The 22,330-nt window shown below is 39.5% G+C and overlaps 1 protein-coding gene across 6 annotated transcripts in view; it reads left to right on the top strand.

Moving 5' to 3' along the window:
- Window positions 1-22,330, top strand: part of otofa (otoferlin a) — a 75,102-nt gene that overhangs the window by 9,841 nt on the left and 42,931 nt on the right. For all 6 annotated transcript variants that reach the window (XM_071479401.1, XM_071479400.1, XM_071479398.1 and 3 more), the window contains exons 3-4: window positions 9,208-9,296; window positions 20,030-20,129. In XM_071479401.1, coding sequence (XP_071335502.1) covers window positions 9,208-9,296; window positions 20,030-20,129 — 189 coding nt within the window. The remainder of the gene's footprint in view (window positions 1-9,207; window positions 9,297-20,029; window positions 20,130-22,330) is intronic.

Below are 22,330 nucleotides of genomic sequence, written 5' to 3'. Positions count from 1 at the left end.
CGTTTCCTTTCACCGCTGAAAACCTCACCAGCCTCATCCGGACTCTGAACTCGAGGGCATGTTGCTGATGACCCGAGAAAGTAGGAAGAGACCACAGTGAGATCACTTCCTCAGAGCTTCCCTCGGTAATCAGGTTTGGGAAGTTAGCGGGCTCGAGTAAGGCATACCTGTTATATGAGAGCATATCACTATCAGGGTGAGGTTTTTAAACTAATGTACATCATACCCAGTAGCAGGATTCATATCCTGTACACCACCGCAGAATAAAAGACTTGCAAAACATCATTTGATGCATTAAGGTGATCCACTTCTCCAGGTCATATTTCAGCTGCTGCTTTATTGACCACTTGACCACAGATAAGTAGAGGAGGAGCAGCAGTGGACTTTGGGCTAGAAACTAACTGGAATAGTTGTGCTGCTAAAAACTTCACCAGTTTTCAGTATTCAGGGCTGCTCAAGGGAGGTGCTTTCCCATCTCTGAGTGCACTGAATAAATGATGATCTGAGCAGAATATTTTCTTTGCTGTCTTAGAGTTGGAGGGAAGCTGGAAGCGGATTGTGGATTTAGAGTGATAAAACAGTACGCTGATGTGCACAGACACACAGGTGCACACACAGACAGATGACAAAAACATAATTTCTGTAGGGAATAATGTATTTTTACTTCATTATTGTGAGCCCTTTGGAAAAGAATAAATCTTAAGTGCTCATTTCTCTTTGGCTGTGTCTTTGTGCGCCCATGTGCATCAGCTTGTAACTCTGTTTTAAGGAGTCTCTCTCGGGAGTGGCAAGGTGCCTCAATAAACACTGGCACAAAAATCAAGCAGGTGAAGTAAAGTCAGTTAACTATAAAATATTATCTGGTACTGTAAGAGCAAAATATGCACAAAAACAGAAACGACACGAAATCCAGTTGTTTTCTTTTGCTACAGTTTCAATTGTGGAGGAGTTTCACTTTCCAGCTCTGTCGACATGGATTTCTGTCTCAAAGCAGCCAACTTAGACACCAACTGGAATAATGCCAAATACATTTCCCTGTTTGTATTGTGGGAAAAAAATTGCCCCACTAGATGAGACCAGTGACTGTTTCCATGTGCATATAATTGCATGATTCTAGTGAGCAGCAGGTGAGGCATTCTTAGCTGCGAGCCTTTCGGGGGGTTCTATCCTGTATAGCTATGATAAGAGGGCACTGTTGTAAACAGTTTGGAGCTACATTTGGAGCTTTGTGAGGAGCAGCTCTGCTCTAACAATACCACAAGTAAACACTACACATCTGGCCAGGTAGGCACCAGATCAACACAGGGTAGAGCTTCTGTTTCTGGAGAGAAAAAGAAACAACCCGTCTCAGCAGAAAAAGTCTTTAATTGAGGGGTGAGCGCTATCTCCCAGCACAACACTGTCTGTTTTCAAGGACAAGGAGCAACCTAACTTGACAAGTGCGTTGTTCATTATCTCTGCACCATCTGGTCGCGCACAGCAGAAACTGGGAAGATAATTGCAGTTTCATTAGAGTGGAGCGTGAAACAAAATGAGATTTTTATTGAGTTAAGTGGATAAAGATTCTCATACCTGTCCGCACGGCCACTCAATTTCAAGAAAGGAGGAAGAGTGTTTGATTCCCTCTCTGCTGCTATGTGTTTGATTGATTAAGTTTGATGTAGTAGTAGTAGTAGTTTGGAGTAAAAATCTACTGTTACTAAGAGTTGTTTCTGTATAGCATTAATGCAGCAATAATTAAAAAGACAGGGAACATCACCAACAAAAACTACCAAAGCATGGTTTGTGGCTGCCATAATCACTTACATTGTGAGTGTATGAAATATTCTTATTTGATTAACGTCAGTGTGTCCACACCCGTGGCATTTCATTTGCCACATCTATAAATTAGTCTGAGATGAGTGGAGAAACATTGGAGCATGCAGAGAAAGTGACCTACGAGAAACAGAATGGGGATGGAAATGAAAACGGATGGACAGCCCAATTGGAAAAAGTAAATTGAGACTAGGTTGGTGGTGGTGGTGGTGGTGGTGGTGGAATTGGACAAGCTCGAGTTTCTTATCAGAGATGCTGTTTCCTCCAGACTGTCAAACACGTTTACACATGTAGTGTGAGAGCATTGGACAAAGTGAGGTGATTTTTGATCTGATGATGAAGTTAAATGAAAAATCAGTGCTTACAATTTGTCCTGAGGGAACGTGAATGTCTACCAAATTTAATGACAATTCATTCTATTGTTGTCGAAAAATCTCACTCAAAACTACAATTAGGACTCATTAGATTTCATCAGGACTCATCCTCCGGAGACCAGGAACATCTGTGCAAAATGTTAAGCCAATCTATCCAAAAATTGTTGAGATAAATCAACATGGAGCCAAGTGGTGAATCACAAGACATAGAGAGGTTTTGCTTCTTAACTCATCACTGTTTAGATTCCTTTGAATTACTGAGTAATCTATAGGAATGCATAATACAGACTCTACAGTATATCCTGTGCTAAAGTACTGCACTCACTCAGTATTAGTGTGTGTGCAATAGTTAAGAGAACAGACAGAATGGTGACATTTTTTATATATTATAGATTTGTATTATATATGTTATAGATTGCGATATTGCTCAGAATTTGCTCCTCAAACATCAGGTGTGCGAAGATAAATGTCACTAAAATGAGAAGTTGAAGTGTTTCACAATGACAGGACTGTTGCATAATTAAAACCACATTCATAAAAAAGAATGAGGGAGATTATGACTGAAAGAAACAGAATAATTAAAGGTAATGTCAGGTTACTGTATGTAGGCAAGTAATGTTCTAGCATTTAATAATTAACTGTTGCAGAGGTGGACTCTCTTGTATTGTACATGACAGCAAACCCAGAGACAATCTCACAGTCCTAAACATTATACTGTATCATATACGGAGATGAGTGGTAAAGCCTGCTGTAATGAGAGGGTTGCTTACACTGCCTCTTTCTGCAGTCTACCCTTATTTCTTTTATCCTTTCAGAATACACCTAAGCCTGCAGAATCCAAGTGTACGGGGCTGCATCACAATAAGATCACAACAAGCCTGTAAACACAGCAGAAAAGACTACGGGCGGCATGGAAAATGCTCTTACTGTAAATATATCGTGATGCTCCCAACCTTTGTAGTGAATGAGTGTGAAAGATAGAACATATTGTTCATAATTAATCATAGAGGTGTTTTCATCCTCTGTGTCCATGGCAACAGTTGTAAGATTTCAGAGCATGGTGCACAGGGGGCGAAAATGAGGACTGCCTGGTCACTCATGTGCTCGCCACAATGCTACAGCGTGGGTTCACAGCAATAATAGCTGCTCTTCAGTTGAGCATTTAGCCCCTCTGATTGGCCACTGTGGCCTCAAGGCTTCCGGTTAGCGAGATCGTACCTGTCACTTTTAATGAGCGCCCCTTACTCCACCAATTAGGTTGTAGATCATCTGGGAACCGAGGGCTAGAGGGGGGATCTGGGAATAGTAATGTGTTCTTCAGGCAGGCTCAGATCTAAAATAAGATCAGTTTATATATTTTATATATATATATATATATATATATATATATATATATATATATATATATACTGTATATGTATCATGGCAGAGGTTATTGCCTTTCAATCTTCCATCGCACATTTCTTTATGCACAAAAGACATTTCGTTAAACAGAGTTAGACTGAATGATAGTGTGGGTGCATTGCAGCAGGTTTACATCAGTCAGTGTTAGAGGCATAGTGACTACTTGACAGATTCAAGTCCGGGCTGTGCAGAGCTTGGTGTTGTGCAAAACAGAGCAAGAACACGGTGTAACCTCATATCCATGTTTGTTTGTGTTTCTTTTCATTTTGTTGCATGTATAGGGCCCTGCACATCCCTACTGGTGTTTCCACTAACTCTGATTAGACTTCAGACTGAGGTCACATGGAGCTTATGCTGCAGATATGATGATGTCACCAAACCCTATGTATTAATGAGAATAGGTGTATTTCACAGCAGTCATAGTAGGAAAAGCACAGGTGTTTGGTCAAGTGTTCCAGTAAACCATGACAGGAGCCTGAAACTGAAGCAGCGAAGTGGAATTCAGCTTTCATTGATTTTATTATTTAATGCACTTGTATTTGTCAAAGTGTCCTCTGTGAAAAAGTCGGTGATTAAAGGTGTAATATTTCCCACCTGTAGAGGCTCAATAAAGCTAACAGGATATTCAGGGGAATGTCAGACAACCACAGTCTGAACACACCCACATACTCACATATAAAGGTCTTTTAATAAGCCAAAAGAAGTGAACACCTGTGTGGGTGTACCTGGCATGCAGACGTCTCCTGATGCTCTGGAGGGAGCTTGTGTCAAATCTGAGAAAAGAATTTAAATGACATGTTTGTTGGGCTTGTGGACTACACTTTCAAAGATAGTCTCCATTTCAAACTGGGGGCATAGAGGTTGAAAGATGTGCACTTTTAATATTGGCAAAAAGGATTGGTGATGCTGTTGAGTTGCCTTATGAGAAGTATAGGATCCAGTGTTGAACTAAAGGTTAGGATATCTTTGCTATTGCTGCATTATCTTTGACAACTCTTCTGTTGTCTCTTACCTTTTTGGAACTGCTGCACTAAATATCCAGACTACTCCTTTAAATAGTGAAAAAGTAGCTCTAATTATACAAACAGTGTGTGCATTTGCATGTACGAATTTACTTGTGTTGTTACACCATTTGAGAGCTGATGATTACAAAGACATTTGCTACCTCATAAATGTTACTGTATGTTTTACATCCATATGAGCTGCATACTGCATACTACTCATACTGCATTCCTGCAGTATGAGTTTTTTTTTATTGCTTAGAAAGTCAGTTTGGTAAGAGGTATTGAGAGACTTTGGTTATAGACGAGAGACTGTTATGCATGGACAAGACACTATTTTTTTATCTTACAAACATCTCATTTTATGTAAGTCACAAGGCTGAATAGTTTAAAAAAGATCGCCAGAGACTTTTGCTTTTTTGCACCATTGCAGAAGCTTTGTCACATCTGTATCATTTTGATATAACATGAACTATCATCCGTTGTCTAAAGGTCATATCATACTCTAGAAAATGGGCCACTGTGTCTGGGATCTTTTGCTCATTGGCAGTTAATCTCAACTTTGTTAGCTGATTTTTATAATTTGTCACAAGCAGTCTTATAACCTCTCAGGAAATGTGTTTGTCCGTCCACGATGGTTACCTGACGGGCAATATAGTCAACCCATAAATGTTTTATCGGCGTAACCATGACAACATGGAATCAAACATAATGAACACGGATAAATTATGTCCAGTGCGTTTCATACAAGTGCCTGCATCCACTCAGCAGCATCTAAAATTTCACTTCATTTCAACTTCATGGTGCTCTGAGACGGCAGATTAAAAATAAACGTTTGGGTAAATCACAGTCATCAAATAATAATGTTATTTATTCATGTCTGTAGTACCTGTGAAATAAATAAAAAGGGCTGAGTAAAAGAAATCTGCGGTGAGTGTGCAGGCAGACTACCTTAATAAAAATAATGAGAATATCTTTCTTCTGAATAACAGAAGAGTATTGCAGACCTGCTTTGTAAAAAAAAAAATAAGAAACCCATGTATTGGAGAACTGATTACTTTGACAAATGTGAATATTTTGCAGCTTAATGTTGCATAACCCCCTCTGAAATTACTTTCTGCTGTGAAAAATGGCACCTTTTTGAAAATGCAGTGGTCAATATTGCAAGTGCATTGTCTGACTTTTGTTAGCCTGTAGCCAAACGCCATTCGATTGTTTGCTGTGCTGCTGCTCTGTTAAAAACTAAACTTTCCACTTTCTCACCTTAATGGATTCTCCACTCTCATTTTTTTTGTCTGTACTGTGCAGGTATTTAAGCCACTGTAAATACTTTTGTCCGTCACAGTGACTGTGAAAGCATTAGGCAACATAAACAGCTTACTCCTTCATGTTGTGGATTTCTGAATGTGTGTTACTCTAGAGATAAGTAGCCTCAGACATTATAGCAGAGAATGAAGGCAAGCAAAGCGCTCAGAAACATGTAATGGACTTAACATGGCTGCAAGCAAGCGGAAGCTTAAAGTTGGTAAATCTGTGTTTGAGAAAATAAGGGTGGGAAATTTGTACCTGCGCCAACACACCCTGCATATGTGTTTGCAGACACAGATTAAAACGAACAGTATCCTTACTCTGGGGAAATTAATGTGGTTGCCCATTGTCCCTGGTGGTAGATAAACAAAACATAATCATGTTTGCAGTTGTGTGTCTGTATCATTTGGACTACAGTGTGTGTGTGCGTGTTTGTGTGTTATTCAATGGTATGTGTATATTAGCCATCGTTTCCTCCATTAGCTGTGAGTGCTGTCGCCCGTGCAACATTAACACCACGCTGGGACCTCTTTCTTTCTCCACTCTCGGCTGCTCCAAACACACTGAAGGAGATTTAGTCCTAAATGAAATGAGGTACAGCTGTATTAGCCGTAATCTCAGCCGACGATCATCACTCCGAGCGTGCATGTACTCTGAGCGTTGTGTGAAAAATCACACTGTTATAAGTGATAGGGCTACCGGTCATGCCTGGATGGAGTCGTGGAGGAGAAACCACAGACTGCAGGGCCTCAAGGTAGAGTGAACAGACTGATGCTTTAAAGCAACACAAACACACTCTTGTGTTCACAGACCTTTGAAAGCAGGTCTACCAGTGGCAGGTGGGATCCCCAGGATTCGATAATGGGCCAGTCCTGATGGATCGTTTGTCTGACAGCCTGCAGTGTTTTCCTGAATGAGGGGCCAATATCAGCAGGGGGTGAATGAGTTTTAAATCACCTGTGCAACCTTTATCCCTGTGCCCTCATACAGCCTCTGTTCCTATAGGCTGTGAGGTGATTTACTGAGTGTGAATCAGCACATGAATCCATCATGTTTCCAACCTTTGCAATGAATGTTTTTGTTTCTGCACTTAATTTTGCAGCCTTGTCATAGTTCATTCAACACAAGAGAGCTGAATAATACATCACGTATTGGTGTCATATTTTACTAATGTGCTTGTTAATGAGGCTTGTGAATAGGAACTGCTGAGATGCCTTTAGCACATCTATCATAACGTACTTCTCTCATAGATATTAGCTACTTGATATTTCAGAGTTTTCTACATCTAAATCATATTCCAAAGACAGTCCTTTAAAGCATCCATCTTAATTACACTGATTCATGTTGAATGAATAATTTTGTCTGCCAAGGTAAAGCCGGCAGGAACAAACCCAGAGGGAGTTCTGGATATATTTCATTGCTAATTTGAGCTTTAATGAGAGTTTTAAGAGGGTAAAGATGTTTGTCCATGTTTGTTTTCATTTTCTAAGCACATAATAATCCTGTAAATTTTAAAATTAGTTTAGTTTGGTCTATAAATAATTCCACTAACTACAAACAGGCAATGACAGACATGTAACAAACCAGGAGCGAAACAATGCAACATGAATCCAGATCAGATTTTTTTTTAAAACCTATTGGACATTTAAAAGTAACATCAGACAATGCCCACTAATTGCCAACATGTAATTTGATTATACATTTTTTTATTTGTTCATTTGGGCTTTTTTTTTTTTTGTAATTAAACTGACAGTGCGGTACCCATTCTTAACTCAGCTGAACTCTTCCATAAATTCACCCCTTTAACAGAAATACAAATATTTTTTAAGACTCCTGATCTAAAAATCTAAAAAATCTACCAAGATTATATCTACTGGTGACCTAGATAAAGTCAAAATGGCTGTCAAGGCTTTGTTGGACTTTCCAGTCACCAAATTATTTATTCCTAAAAGAGCCATTTTATAGCATCAAATCATAAAGTTGGGTTGTACTTGATTGTTCGGAAGTGTACATTTAAAAAAACAGAGATTTTGGAACAACCTGTGTGATGAGTTCATGTTCTAAACCTGTATCTGTTTATCTCTATCACCTTGTTTTTACCGTGTTTCCTATTAGCTGTGAGTGGTGTCTTTCGTTCTTTATGCAGTGCATTTTCTAGTTTCTTATTTTAAGTTAAGTGAGTTAAGTGGGAAGACTCATCTACCTGACAATGCTGCTGACAGACTACAGTAGCTCTCTGGTAATAAACCCTCAGGGTTCATATTATTTATACACGGCAGCTCTGTCATTACCAGTATGTGCTTAAAAGTGTGGGAAAATACAGGAAAGTATAATAATGAGTGCCTGATCGGCCTGAAAAGGCCAATTAGTAAAGACATCACTGAGGATATTTCTGTTGAAAATGATTCAGGAAAAACAATAAAGCGTTAGTATTTCTCCTTTTCCTAAACAAAGCTACATGAAACAAGCCACCTGAAATCTCTTTAGTTTTATATCAGAGCTAATTCAAGTGAAAATGCCAAAGGAGGTGGTTATCGCTCAGAGCTGTTTCCACACTTCCCACAACCTGAGCTTTTTTCTCAAGGATATCCAGGACATTTTCAAGAATTCATTACCATAACATTTTGCTTGGCTGCTTCTTTTTCTTGTTTTACCTTTTAGCAAATAAGCTTATAAATATTCTTAGTCATTGCTATACAACCTGGAGATGTTTATTGTAATAAATAAAACATTATAATCCTTTCTTCCCTCCAGAACGGCACCTTTGTAGCCTGTAAGGAATCTATCAAACCCAAGGTCACTTCAGAGGAACGGATGTCTGCTGACATGAGGCCTTGAATCTGCTCCTGGGCTCTGATTGACTTAAACGAATAGAGTGACATTTTCGGAAATACCAGTATTTGCTTTGTAGTTTAGATTTAGAGAGTTAGGGTTGATATCAGTTCAGTGGACAGGCTGGTTCAGTGGATGTTCGCTTGGTGCAGGAGCTGGAGGTGTGGGAAATGTGCTGGTAGGTCCAAAGCTTTACCAAGAGGTCTGACCTCTCTGGTTCTGCATGCAGTCATTGTGGTTAATGTTAAGATAGCTTAAGCTAACTAAACTGCAGGCTGTGCAGGCTGTGGCGTATGCTTGTGGAGGCTTTGGAGCTGTTTGACGGCACCTTTGACAGAGCTGGACTGACCAATGAAAGTAATGTGATAAGTGATGTAACTTATTACTTTTGCTGTGGAATTTTCAATGGGCAATAAGCAGCCATTTTTACACAGCTAATGTAATAGTTGTTATGCCTTTTGTCTTTTTTTCAGACATTTCGATGGCCCATTGCCAGCAGGCTGGATGGAAACGAGATGCTGGAGATCCAAGTCTACAATTACAGCAAAGTCTTCTCCAACAGGTAAGACGTACTGCTGCTCCCAGCTTTTCCTTAAACCAGATTCACCACACCAAACTCTATTACGGAGTGAACTGTTTGGGGGTTCAGTGCCCTTCCTGCCTTCCCGTCACAGCCTGTGACCAATTCAGACTGACACACGGCCTGTGTTTCTCAGCTAAAGCGGAATAGGCTCTGTATTCCCTGAGAGCGAGCTCTAAATTGACTCAATTGTGTGTGTAACAGACTGCAAACCACAGAGCTGGCCATGAATGAGTTTCACATCAGGAGGATGGTGGAGGTAATGAAACTGCATTAGATCCTCTGTAATGGGCACATTTGTCACTTCACACTCTCCAAATAATCAGATCATGAAAAACACACGGGCTGTTATAATGGACAAGGCAGCTGGGATGCTTAGTTTTATGCCTCAGTTTATTCACAATGTGTGTGAGTGTGTGATTGTACTGTACGTGTGTGTTTGATATAATCCTGGCTTGACGAGTGTATTGATGAGAATGTACACGATTCAGACAAATACACTTGTATTGACAGGTCATAGTTTGTGTGTTTTGGAGATGAGGGGGGTGTCTTTCAGTTAGGAGTACTTTAATTCAGACTCTTGAGCAGTGCATTGACAGTCAAACCTGCTTTAAGGATCCTGCACTGCTCTCTAATTACTGTACTTCGAAGACATCATTTGTGCGGCGGCCGTGTATGGAAACTGGCTGATTAAGAAATTTCTACCTCGTCCTCCTTCTGCACCTCCACTCCCTTCGCTCCTCTTGTTTTTCTTCATCTGCTTCCCTTGAAGTGTATCCTGCAGTGTGGCTCCTCTAACTGATGTGTCCAGATCTTAAAAGGCATAGGCGTGTTGTGCCAGGAAGCCAGTCCGTCTCCTGTGTCTGTAACAAATCCAATCAGATCAGTGATGTGTCCACATGAAGGACAAATTACACCACCCACAAAGTCATTAGAACTTGCTTTGTCTATGTGCGTAGGTGGTAATATGTGTGTGTGTGTGTACCACTGTCTTTATTGTTTATCTGTGTGACCTTATGATGTCTGCCACATGTGAATGCAGTTGTCATGTGTTCATGTGTGCGCTGTATTGCTGGCAGATTTAAAAGCAGGTGGCAGGTGTGAGGACAGATGTTGTATCAGCTCTACATCAAGGCACCTCGTAATTGTCATCGTGATTTTCTGGTGCTCTTGTGTGGAATAGGAAAACAGAAACAGCATGAGAATTTCACAGCCACGCACGACAATTGATCGAGGGTCATGATGTTTAAGAGGAGACAAGAGAAAAACGTCGGACTCAGTTTGGAGTCCGACTAGTCTGAAGTTGTATTTCTGTCCATTTTTCGATCTGGCCTTGTGTTCGTGTTTGTGTCTGTCGCTGTTAGCGCGGGTGTCAGGATGGCAATGTTGGTCTGTCTGACAGTCGGTCCACCCCTTTGGTCCAGAATGAGATATCTGGACCAACTACTGGATCGGCTACCGTGTGATGTTGTATTGGCATTCATGGTCTCCAGAGGATAAGACCCAGTGAATTTGGTGATTCCTGACTTTTCCTGTAATGCCATCGTTAGGTTGACATTTTTGTTTTTTAGTGAAATGTCTTAAAAGCTACAGGATTGAATGGACGTGGTGCAGACATTCATGATGTCCAGAGGATGCATCCAAATACTTTTCTGACTTTTTATCTAGCACCACTGACAGGTCAAAGTTTTCACTTATCCAGTGAAATATCTGAACATCAACAACAGATGGATCAGCTCAAAACGTTGTATAGACAGTTGTACTCAGTTGTGTTCAGAAGATGAATTCAACAGTTATTTTTTCGGTAAGTTGAATTACAACAACCTGTACATCTGCATCAAACTGCTCCATCGGAGATCTTTCTCCTACTGTTTTTCTGGCTCTGGCAGAGGAAGATGGTGCCCCCATTCCTCATCTCATCTAGCCTACAAATCTCTGATTGGCCTGGTTGTTTTTCCAACCACGGTGAAAGACATCAATAAACGAACAACTGGTTTTCAAGCCAATAAGAACATTTGGGAATTTTAGAAAAAATAAGCAAGAAAATACAGTGTTACTACTTTAAACTCAGGCGCAAGACATTTTCAACCACACACTGCCTTATAACACCACCAGCTCAGTTGCAGATGCACTCACATGTATAAGATAATGTACACTTAGGCTAATGTGTGCACACACAAGTACTCTTGCATGCAAAGACACTTAAACACACACGTAAACAAAACCCAACACATATTTAAGTGGGTAAATAATTCAGGGTGAGTCACAGCTCATGTTGTTCTCACACCTGCTCCATATGTCCACAGGCTGCATCATTACCACGGTAACTGATCTGCTTCATCAGTGTGGGCACCAACACACTGTAAGGCCTGTGTGTCACACCCTACGACCACAAGTGAAATCACATTACCACGACACAAAGAGAAGGCAGTGTTGCGTGATGGTCTCTGTGTGGCGTATAGACCATGTGTTATTATCTGCTTACCCTTGTGGCTCAGAGATATGCTTTTATGTTCTGCACTCAGTGGAATACACTGCATGTGAGTTACTGAGCACTGGAGAGAGGAGGTGGATATATGATTGCATGATTGTATATTCAAGGTCCATGGAGGAATATCAGGGGTCCTTGAAATTAGAATTGGAATTATAAATATGTTGTTTTATGCGTGTTTTGATCATTAGCACCAAGCTTGTTATTGCTGTGTCCCAGTGCAGGAGATGAATCTTCTGAGGTCTACATCTTTAGCCTTAATACATCATAGCTTGTTGACCAGGTCATAATGAAATGTTATGACATAAGAAATCCAGCCTACACTATTAGCTTGGTCCCTGTGAATTTTAATTTTGCAGGAGTTGCAGGCTTTCGCATCCTTTTTATTCAATCAAGAATCAGTTTTCATTTAAAATGAAATTTTATAATTGAATCATAATCTTAAAAATCAAAAGTTGGGGTAACTTTCAGATAAAGCTATGTTGTGAAAAGTCATCTTATTTTACAGTCAGACTGACTGAAGAGAAAACAGTGTCCTCCTCATTCATTTGAATGAGGTAAGTCTGTCACTGCAGGGGGCGTTTCTAACACAGAGGACTATAGATAACTTTGTAATGTCAATTATATACTTAATATATACTATATTTCCACAGTTTACTCTGCGACAATAATCATTGCTAATTTTCAAAGTATTAAAATCCTGTCTATATCCTTTCTATAAATTGCTGTCGCTATACATTTCTGGACCTCATTTTGTGTCTCACTGGTACCTGAAGCAGCACATGCCACCAGCGCAGCTCCTTGTATTTTTGTATTTGTGTTTTAACGTAGGGTAGTCTCATCCGTCTGAACAACCTCTTAGAGGGCTCAGGATATGGACACAAAAGCTCTATAATGTAGCTTTGTGCCAGGTCAATGACTTAAAACTTAACAGTCAAAATATTCAAAAGTATAGGGAGGAAATAAAGGTGGATAAAATGTACACTCCAGTGTAGGTAGCTAAAATAGGGGTAATGTGTCTCTAAATTTGAATGTGAAGCCTGCATGGCCACTGAGTGAAGACCAATTTTTCAACTTCTGTTTTTTGTGTAAGACAGGCAAAGAACACTTCAGGTATAATGAAATGAAAAAAGCCTAATTATGCTGGTACACAAAGCTCACACAGTGACTAAAATTGTCTAAAATTGAATATATTTTCATGCTATTAAAACATGGTGGGTGTGCTCATTTCAACCCTTCGCCATCAGGAAATGTGTAAAAGTTGAAAGTTCCCTGCTGTAGATGATTCTTTTAACATAACAATGCATAATATCGATTTACATTGGTATTGTAATATTTCTTAGAGAATCATTCCTAAATTAAAGAGTGGAAGAAAGCCTCCAAATTCAAAACTTACATTACTTACTGTTGCAGAATAAAAGTGTTATTTCGTTGTGCACAAGACCGACTGCAATAATTTCATCAGGCTGAGACATCATAGCGCCTCATCAGCAATTTGTGAAGTAGGGAAAATGGCCCTATTTCACACTGGGAAATGGCGGCGCGCATGAGTGCAGCGGCTGTTGGCTCTTCAGTTTGGTTGTGTGAAATTCTTTTTATGGTGTATATGCTAGATAGTTTTAATGTGCATGTGTGTGTGTCTGTGGCACCATATGGAGTAGCACTCTAATTTTGTTGTATTTTTTGCAATACAATGACAATAAAGGCTTTTTCATTTTCTATTTTAATTGTACTCTATAATTTTTGTGTTTTCTTTCTGCAGTCTTGTGTAATTTTTTTTATCAGCATGGCCCCAAAGAAACAGCCCAATGTGGCAAGACTAATGGTTTGACTAACAGCTGTTATGTCCTTAACATGGTGTTTGTGCAGTCACAATCTGCGATGCACCTCTGTTCACATTTGGTGTAAGTATGATATGAGTGACGATGAGGCGCTAATGACGCAACTCACTGACTGTATGTGACATTTATGCACAGTCTGATGTTATTAAACAAGAAGAGAATGAATAAAGTCTGACTGTCAGATGTGTTATCTGAACATCAGTCCTGAAAACCAAAAACTTCCTGTGCTCTGCAGCCAGCAGCACTGACACAAATACTGATAAATTAGAAAGAGAAATATGTGTTTTAAAATTCTGCTGGTGTACAAGCTCGGTGTTCTCCCTTGAAAAACTTACTTTATATGTTGTCCTGAGAATGAATATACAATTTCAGTATGTTAGGTTTTTTTTTTTATGCTTGAGGCACTTGAGTGAACACTATGGATCAGTGCCCTTTTTTATTTTGTATTCCACCAGAAGCATCAACACATTTTGTGATTCTTTCACTCACAAAAACATGTTATGTTTTTTCAAGCAAGGGCCTAAATTTTTAGTCATGTTAGCAGCTCCGCTTTAAGGAAGGTCAGGTTGGTCTGTTGATTGTTCCACCACTTTGGTCCAGACTGAAATTTCTCAACAACTAATACATCGCTTGCCACTGAATTTGGTGCAGACATTTATGGTCCCCAGAGGGTGAATCCAATTGACTTTGGTGATTATCTTACTTTTCATCTACGTAGCATCACCAGCAGGTAAACATTTATGGCTTTGCCATGAATTTTGGTACGGACATTCATGTTCCCCTCTTGATGGATTGTAATAACTTTAGTGATGCTTTTGTGTCACTGCTTCAACCTCAGCATCTTCAGCATTGCACCAAGGGATGGGCAATATGACAGATACTGTAGATACTGTAGTATATATAATCACAGATTAAGAAGTTATCTAATTTGCTGCATTATTATGATTATTGTTGTTGTTGTTGTTGTTGTTACCCATTATTTTATTCATAAACTACTTCCCCTATAATTTTCCATAAACTGAACGATGTAACTATATATCGCAATATCAAAATTATGTAAACTATAATAGAGGGTTTTATCCACATCATTCAGTCCTGGTTGCATCTTTAAAACACCAGATACTACTCCAAGTAATTCTGCAGTACACTGATGGACATCTACACTAAACAAAATTATATCTTTCCTGCTCTGTCATTAAAAAAACAAAAACAAAAAGAAAATCAACCCCATTATTCCATCTTTCTTTGTCCCTCTCTTCCTACAAGCTGACGTTTTAATAAATCAGATCTGGGTCATACTGCATTTACACAGAATTTGTTATGTTTCTTTTGTCCTACGACACAGCTGTTATGAAGCTGGGACAACGATCTGCCTGTAGGCAGTACAGCAACAAGAGAAAGAAAACCACACACCTAGATTGGCATGACATGCTGATGAACACTGACAGCGGAAAAGAAGGCTTAATAGCTTTTCCTTTTGTTTGTGGTTAAAAAATTGTATTATGCTTGTGTGTGTGTGTGTGTGTGTGTGTGTGTGTGTGTGTGTGTGTGTGTGTGTGTGTGTGTGTGTGTGTGTGTGTGAAGAGGAGTAAACCTGGAGCATTGATTGTGTCCATGTGAATCATGTTCGCTTTATGTTTATATCAGTGCATGTTCGTCGATGGGGGGCACTGCTTTGCCGAGGTTTTTCTCCTGCTCGTCCAAGGCCATATCGCACACACACCTGCCAGCTGTAACATTTCCATTTCACACTGTCTTCCAGAGTTACCCGCAGCTGTGGTGGATTAGTGCAACCTTGAGAACAACTCTGTTTGACTTGGGAAAAAATTTTTTATGAATTTTTTACATTTCAGAGTCGTGCTGCAGTTCATCTTCGCCAGCAATTTTGTTACAGTCACATCTCGATTTGTAAAAGAAACTTGAGGCTCACAAAGAAAAATAATACAAATTGAAAGGGAAGGGAGCTCTGAATTATGGAGCAGATGAAAGTAAATTGTTTGCAGAACTAAAATCAATAATGAATGCCACCTTTTGAAGTGCTAAAAAGTGAGCCAGAACATGATAGGCCCTGCTCAGTTCAATTATTCAACACTTGTACACACGTTACAATGGCTGAAAGGAAATGAACAGATCATTTGCTTTTCTAAGTAACCCTGGATACATCGATCACCACTGTCCAGTGCAGGAAAGAATTATACTGTGGGGCGGTTTTTATTTTCAGGGCAAAAGTTTTTATTCATCCTCCACATAACCATTAATAACCTCACAGACTTTCTTCTTGAGTCATGTCAAGCCTGCAGAGTTGAGGTGGAGTTATTTATCTGGGGAACTTGGCAGGTAGGAACCTTCATAAAGAAAACATCTGCCAGAGCCTTTTTTTTTCTATCACTGGAACTCAAAGTGAAATCAAATCTAAATTCACCTCATTATTACGTTTTGAAGCTCTGCTGACAAATGTAGCCTCACTTTCTACTGTAGGTTGAATTCATCACCCCTGACTCCGGAGGGAAAAAAAAAAAGTATAGGTGAGGACAGAGGTGGAGATGAAAGAAGAGAGAGGAGGAATAACAGCAGGTGACAAACAGTCCCCTCTCTTTATTTGCTCACTGATAAGATGCCATTCATGGCCTTTGTTGTTATTCATTGGTTCTGAATTTAATAAGACAGTGTTTGTTGATTTTTTTTTTTTCCTCATACTGAGGGGCAGGTGTGCTTGTGTACAGTGTGTTTGTGTGTTTGTGTGTACCGTACCCGTCCACATTTGTCTGTCAATTTCTATAGTCCTGTCGGGGCGCTCACATCATTAGCTGTGACCCCTGCAGGTTTCCTTTGTCTGTGTGTGTATGTGCATGTGGTAAAGCTATTGATTGTATGCCCTTATTTTATTACATTATCTCTCCCTGCGGACTCATATCCAGCCTGGTGGTTGTGTGTCTGCTCTTCCTAATGATTCTCCTGTTGCTCCATGTGTATTATCTTATACTGTATGTCACGTACTGTACACACTGAAATTTAAAACATAGCCGTATTTACAGTGTGTGTTTCTGTATGTGTGTGTGACCATTACTGCAGAAAGTACATATGGCTGTGGCTCAGTGTGGGCTGGCCTCCTTGTTCTTTGTGTGGGACTGATTGCTCTGAGAACAACACACTGTTTTGGGGGAAACTCTTTAAATTATTCACCAGCTCTAATTGGCTAGCTGAATGGGGATTGTACTGGGTTTCTTCCAACTGTTATGCTTCATGAGGGATCCCTGGGCAGCATAGGAATGAACCTGATGTTTAACGATCTTATACAGCAGTGGTTCCCAACCTGTGGGCCGATAAGGCATTGAAAGATATTCAAAAAAAAGCCAACAAATGATTTGCAAATCAGTATAATTCTGGTAAAAGATGAAATTATTAATAAAAATTTAAATGTAAATAACATTTTTAAATGTTCTAAAATGATTTTTTTTCTGCCTGTATTAAGGCCTACCTGTGCTAAACCACTGATAGGAACTTTTATATTGTCACCACCAGACCACATTGTGTACTTGTTTACTATCTCAGTCTGATTGCTCACTAATAGATTGGATTACATTCATGGCAAAAACTGGAGTATCAGAATGGATCGCTGGTTAACAACAGGAAGAATTAAAAGGAAAAAGAGTCAAGAGACAGAAGGTGAATTGAGGAGTGATCCCCCTGCCACTGTTATAGAGTTCACGTAACGACAACACTCAGTCTAAAGAAATATTAAAGAGAGGGACTGGATTTAATATACTTCCTTTACACATTTTCAGTTAAGATTGTCTCATCTTGTGACCTCTTCTGTTGATGTCTCAGAGGTGTCTGCTGTTGAAGTTTTAAATTCATTTTTTTAAGTTGTCAAGTGTTTTCTGTGTGCATATATGCCACATTCATGTGAATTTGGTCTGGAGTGAAGAGATTGGAGAGTTTCCTGTATTTATGACTTGCATAGTTTACATCTAACAATTTAAGATGGGTGTATAGTTGCAGAGTTGGTTGTTTGAGGGTTAAAAATGACAGTATAACATTATATCCAATAAACTTGGCTTTTATTACCTTGAATTATCGGCTTTGGCTGACACCAGGCATCTATGCTTGTTTGTATTTCTGTATTATTAGCTGCCCAGCTGATTACATTGGAGCATTCAGACAAAGTTTCCTATGCATAATTACATCTTGGATGCTGTTTACAAATCACAAACTGGTAGTTACGGTAACACTGATAAAATGTGAGCATGGAGCATGGTTCAGGAGGTTTTATACAATGGAAAAAAAGAAATCTGCTGGTGATTGGTGACAAAAAATATCATTCTTTCAGTACTGCCAAACTTAAATTGTGTCAATTTTGTTATCTAAATTTGTAAAAGTGTTATCTCTGAATGCACTTTCAAAAGAAAAACTAGTGAATAAAAAGTGTTGCACTGCTGAAGTTGTATCTAAGGTCAGCACTGAGCCTCTGCAGCCTTCAGCTTTACTTTTTATAACAAACTGACAGACCGATTCTTTTTCTTGCAAACTCCAAATAACAAAAAAAAACAAAACAAAAGCAAAGAATAACCTCTTAATTCAGTGTGCTGAGTGAATGAATGGTGCATGAGTCTCACATTCATTTAGTGACTTGTCCTTGGGGCATTGATAAGAGCTTAAGAGAAGTGGTTGAGAGTTGCTGCTGGAAAGTGTTGAAAGCTTGGGAGAATTAGCTGTCTGAAGTGTTTTCAGACCTGAGTCGCACAGTAGAAGTTACTTAGAATATATTTTCTTACATTTTCTTTGTGCTCAAACATTGATGGCATTTCCGAATCAATGTAATGACATACAACACAAATTCTTCTGTCACACCAGAGTTTTCAACCTTATTCTTAAAGGTGCTAGTTGTAGTATTTTTTGAGGCAAACACCACGGATTACCACCTCAGACAGGACAGGTAGTTTATAATCAGTGGATGTCCGTGATTTAAAAGATGTACAGACAGCTTGATGAGCGCAGTATGGGGGCAACCATATGGAGCAACAAATCAAACCAATCAGCTGAGAGCAGCTAAAAGGAAAAGCTGCAGAAAAGGCACCGAGAGGAGAGTTGATCCTCAGTGGGATCACTGGTATTAACATATTAGCTTTAACTTTCATGTTTAATAAGTTACTCTGATGGGTTTGATGTACTGCAATGCGCTTTTTGAAGTGGAAATCCACACTAAGGCGTAAAGGACCAAAATCTACTGCTGCTCCTAACATTAAACATTCAAACATGTTACACAGCTTATTTAATTTGCTTGGAGATTTCAACCAGCTGAGGATATTTGTGTTTAATTGTTGAATTACCCATAGTTTTAATCCTGGACATCATCTGATGTCAGTATAGTCTATGAACTATGGAGGACATGAATATAGTCTACCATGCAGCGCAGGGTCTGCTAGAAATTCATTAGCAGAAGAGATGCAAAACTCAGCCGTACAGATACACCTCAAAACAAACCAGCAGAAACTCATGAAGCTTAAATATTTCTGAGACAGTCCAATGGTTGTGTGTATTGTAGAAATACATGAAAAATACACCAGCTTATTAGCCATTCAACATTTATCAGTGCATATGTGAACAGATATTTACATGTTTGCGCAAAATAACAACCATTGTCTTTAACTCATGGAAGCTAATAAATCAGCTCAAACACAACGTGAATACACTGAACACAAACCACAGCATGTACCACGTTGTCAGCAAAAGCAAAAATATCAACTATCATTTTTTAAGCATTTAATATATGATTATCTAAAGTATCACATGAGGATCTATCACATCTTGTTATTTATATTAGTTCTATGTAATATAAACAGCAAATGAATGGATGGACATTGATTGAACGACACTTGATGTTGACCTCTCACAATTGTGTACAAAGTGCGAGTAACCAAGAGGAGAAGCTAGCTGAAATGGGGGATTGACTGACATTGTGTTTGTGTATTTCAGCTGCCGTCTACTCATTTTACATTGCTTTTGAGGTGTGACATACTGAAGTGAGCTAGTGACAAAGGCAGTTCGGCACTCTCTCAATGTCTGTCACAGCACATATGCATCAGCTCCCATCCACAGTCTGTTCATGACTCTGTCACTGACGCACTCACCTGCTCACTGTGCGACAGAGTGGTGGAGAACAGATGCTGTTGGTCAATAAAAAGTACAATTTGTCAGTATTCAGTAGTGTAACTATAAAGGTCTATAGACTAGTGATGTGACAATGTTTAATAAAAAGACTAGACTAGATTTACACAGATGGGCAACAGAGGAGGAACAAAGGACAAAAACACAATGCAATGTATTGATCTCATTGATTTCTGTTAACGATATGTGGCTCCCTGTTGATGTTTTTTCTGCAGACTGGTGGGGACTTTCTGTATGGTACTTCAGAAGGTGGCAGAAGAGGGACACCTAGAGCTGACCGACACACTCATCGATGATAACAACACATCAATAAAGGTATGGCTAAACACTGCTCTCACAGTGGAGGGTCAGCTATCTGTAGGGATTATGCTGTGAGAGAGTAAACATTTTGGAGAGCAGGTTTATATCACTGCATCGCTCAGTAGATGATGTGCACAGAGTAATTTCCAGTGAGGATTTGTCTATTGAATCTATGTGAATGCCATCAGGTATAAAATAAGAAAATGAGGGAATGATTCCAAACTGAATAAAAAGTAAAACCGAGCTTGATGTGACAGTAGCTGTTTGCTTACCAGTTGTGAGCATTAGCTTAGTGCTAAAACTTAATATATCTACAACCACAAACCAACCATTTCCATTATTCACACAAATTTGACCACTGGAGTGTTTTTTGCAATCAATGTACCGATGTATATTGGTCTAGTTAGCTTCATGCACACTAAGAGTCTATATCACCCTGCCCCTAAAATTATTTGCATTTGTATTCAGTATGAACATGGCATAAAGCTCTAAAGTTGTTGTGGACCACAATTAGCGACAGACAAGCTCTGATAAACCCACTGTATTCTACCTGTGTAGCAACAGACAGCAGACGAAGTTAGCAACCTGCTGGTGGAGCATCAACATGGAGCACCAAGCAGCTGAACAGCCCAGTATTTTTCCTGGGGGCTGGTTAAAGCAAAGCCGATATGGGATGGCTAACATTTAACCATAATGACTTTATAAAGTGATGACTTTATTTGCCACCAGTGGTTGCTAGTATGTCAGTGTTGTGTTTGCAGCTCGTTGTGCTGCCCCAAGTGGCCATAAAAATTAAATAGGGCAGGTTTAACAGCAACTTTGATAGATACATCTCTAACCCCAATGAATCCATCAGTACAAACTAATTTTGTGTAGAAGAACTTTTCAAATAATTGTATTATAAATTTAAGTGAAGATCCCAAAGTTTCCAAAGACACCTTCGGTGGAAATATGTATAAAAAGAACAGTGTGAATACTTTGATGGGATACAGCAGCTGTAAAAGCATTTATATTTGCAATTTAAATATTTCACTCTGTTTAAACATCATATAGCTTTGATGGAGAAGCTGGGACAAACTCACACAAAGTGGAATAAGAGGATTTTTCTAATCATAACCACAATTAAAGGGGAATTCTAAAGAGTCCAAAAACAGTTTACAATTGAACAGTTTATGTAAGACTTACCAGCAGAGTTAAAAGGAATCTAATTAGCCAGCAAAATGCATTCACAAGCAAATAGGTGAACATTAAATGGAGAAATTAATCTTCCATTGCACCTGCAGCAGAGGTAACTGCCTTTGTCTGGTCTATAAAAACACCACTGGTTAAGACATGATCATCAACAAGGACCTGATGGAAATACAACATCAACATATCACAATACTGTCCAATAACATTAATCCAGATGTTCACTATTAGGTGGAAATGGTGTTTAGACAAGCTAAACAGAGCAGCTCCGTGGTAAAGATGAGTGTGAGGATAATTTTGCAGCTGAATACATAATGTAAGAGTGAATATGTATGTGGAAATGAAAGCAGCACAGCGGGATGTGTGAGGGAGAACTTTACCATGTGAAGTTTTAAAGCACCCCGGGGTGCAGAATTGTGTTAGTGGAGCTGGGAGTGCTGATGTGATGTTTCTGAGATGATGACACACAACATGGGAGCGCTTTAGGGCTGAGGCATGCACACACACACACACACACACACACACACACACACACACACACACACACATGACTGACATATATGTGCAAGTTGCTTCTCATAAACACATATCAAACCACACACAGACACACACACGCACACACACACAATTAAGAGAATTTCAGTACTGTACAACCCCGTAGCAAGAAACTGGTAAAGCTAAACCCAACATAACCCAAGAGCAACACAGTTACTTGCAACTCTGCACTGGTGTGGTTGCCATGGCAACAAATCCTACTCCTCATGGACTACAGTGATTGCCTTGTGAGGATATAAGGAAGGGAGAGCATAGAGAGAGATGGAGGAAGAGAGGGGAACGAAAGCCTCGTGTATATTTTCCCCTCATCCGTCTTTGTCAGTAGAATAAATTGGCTACTTCGTAATAAACATCAGGTCATTGTCAGGAGGATTATATTTGTCCAAGCACGGCTCCCCAGACCATATCAAAGACAAACTACGGTGTCACCCGTGTTCCTGGCCCACATTCAACTAACAGTTACTGTCAATCTA

Source organism: Trachinotus anak, unplaced genomic scaffold (assembly GCF_046630095.1).
Source record: "Trachinotus anak isolate AG129_WGS33_773 ecotype Australia unplaced genomic scaffold, CSIRO_AGI_Tana_v1 ptg000005l, whole genome shotgun sequence".
Taxonomy (NCBI): Eukaryota; Metazoa; Chordata; class Actinopteri; order Carangiformes; family Carangidae; genus Trachinotus; species Trachinotus anak.
This window is presented reverse-complemented; position numbering and strand designations above follow the sequence as displayed.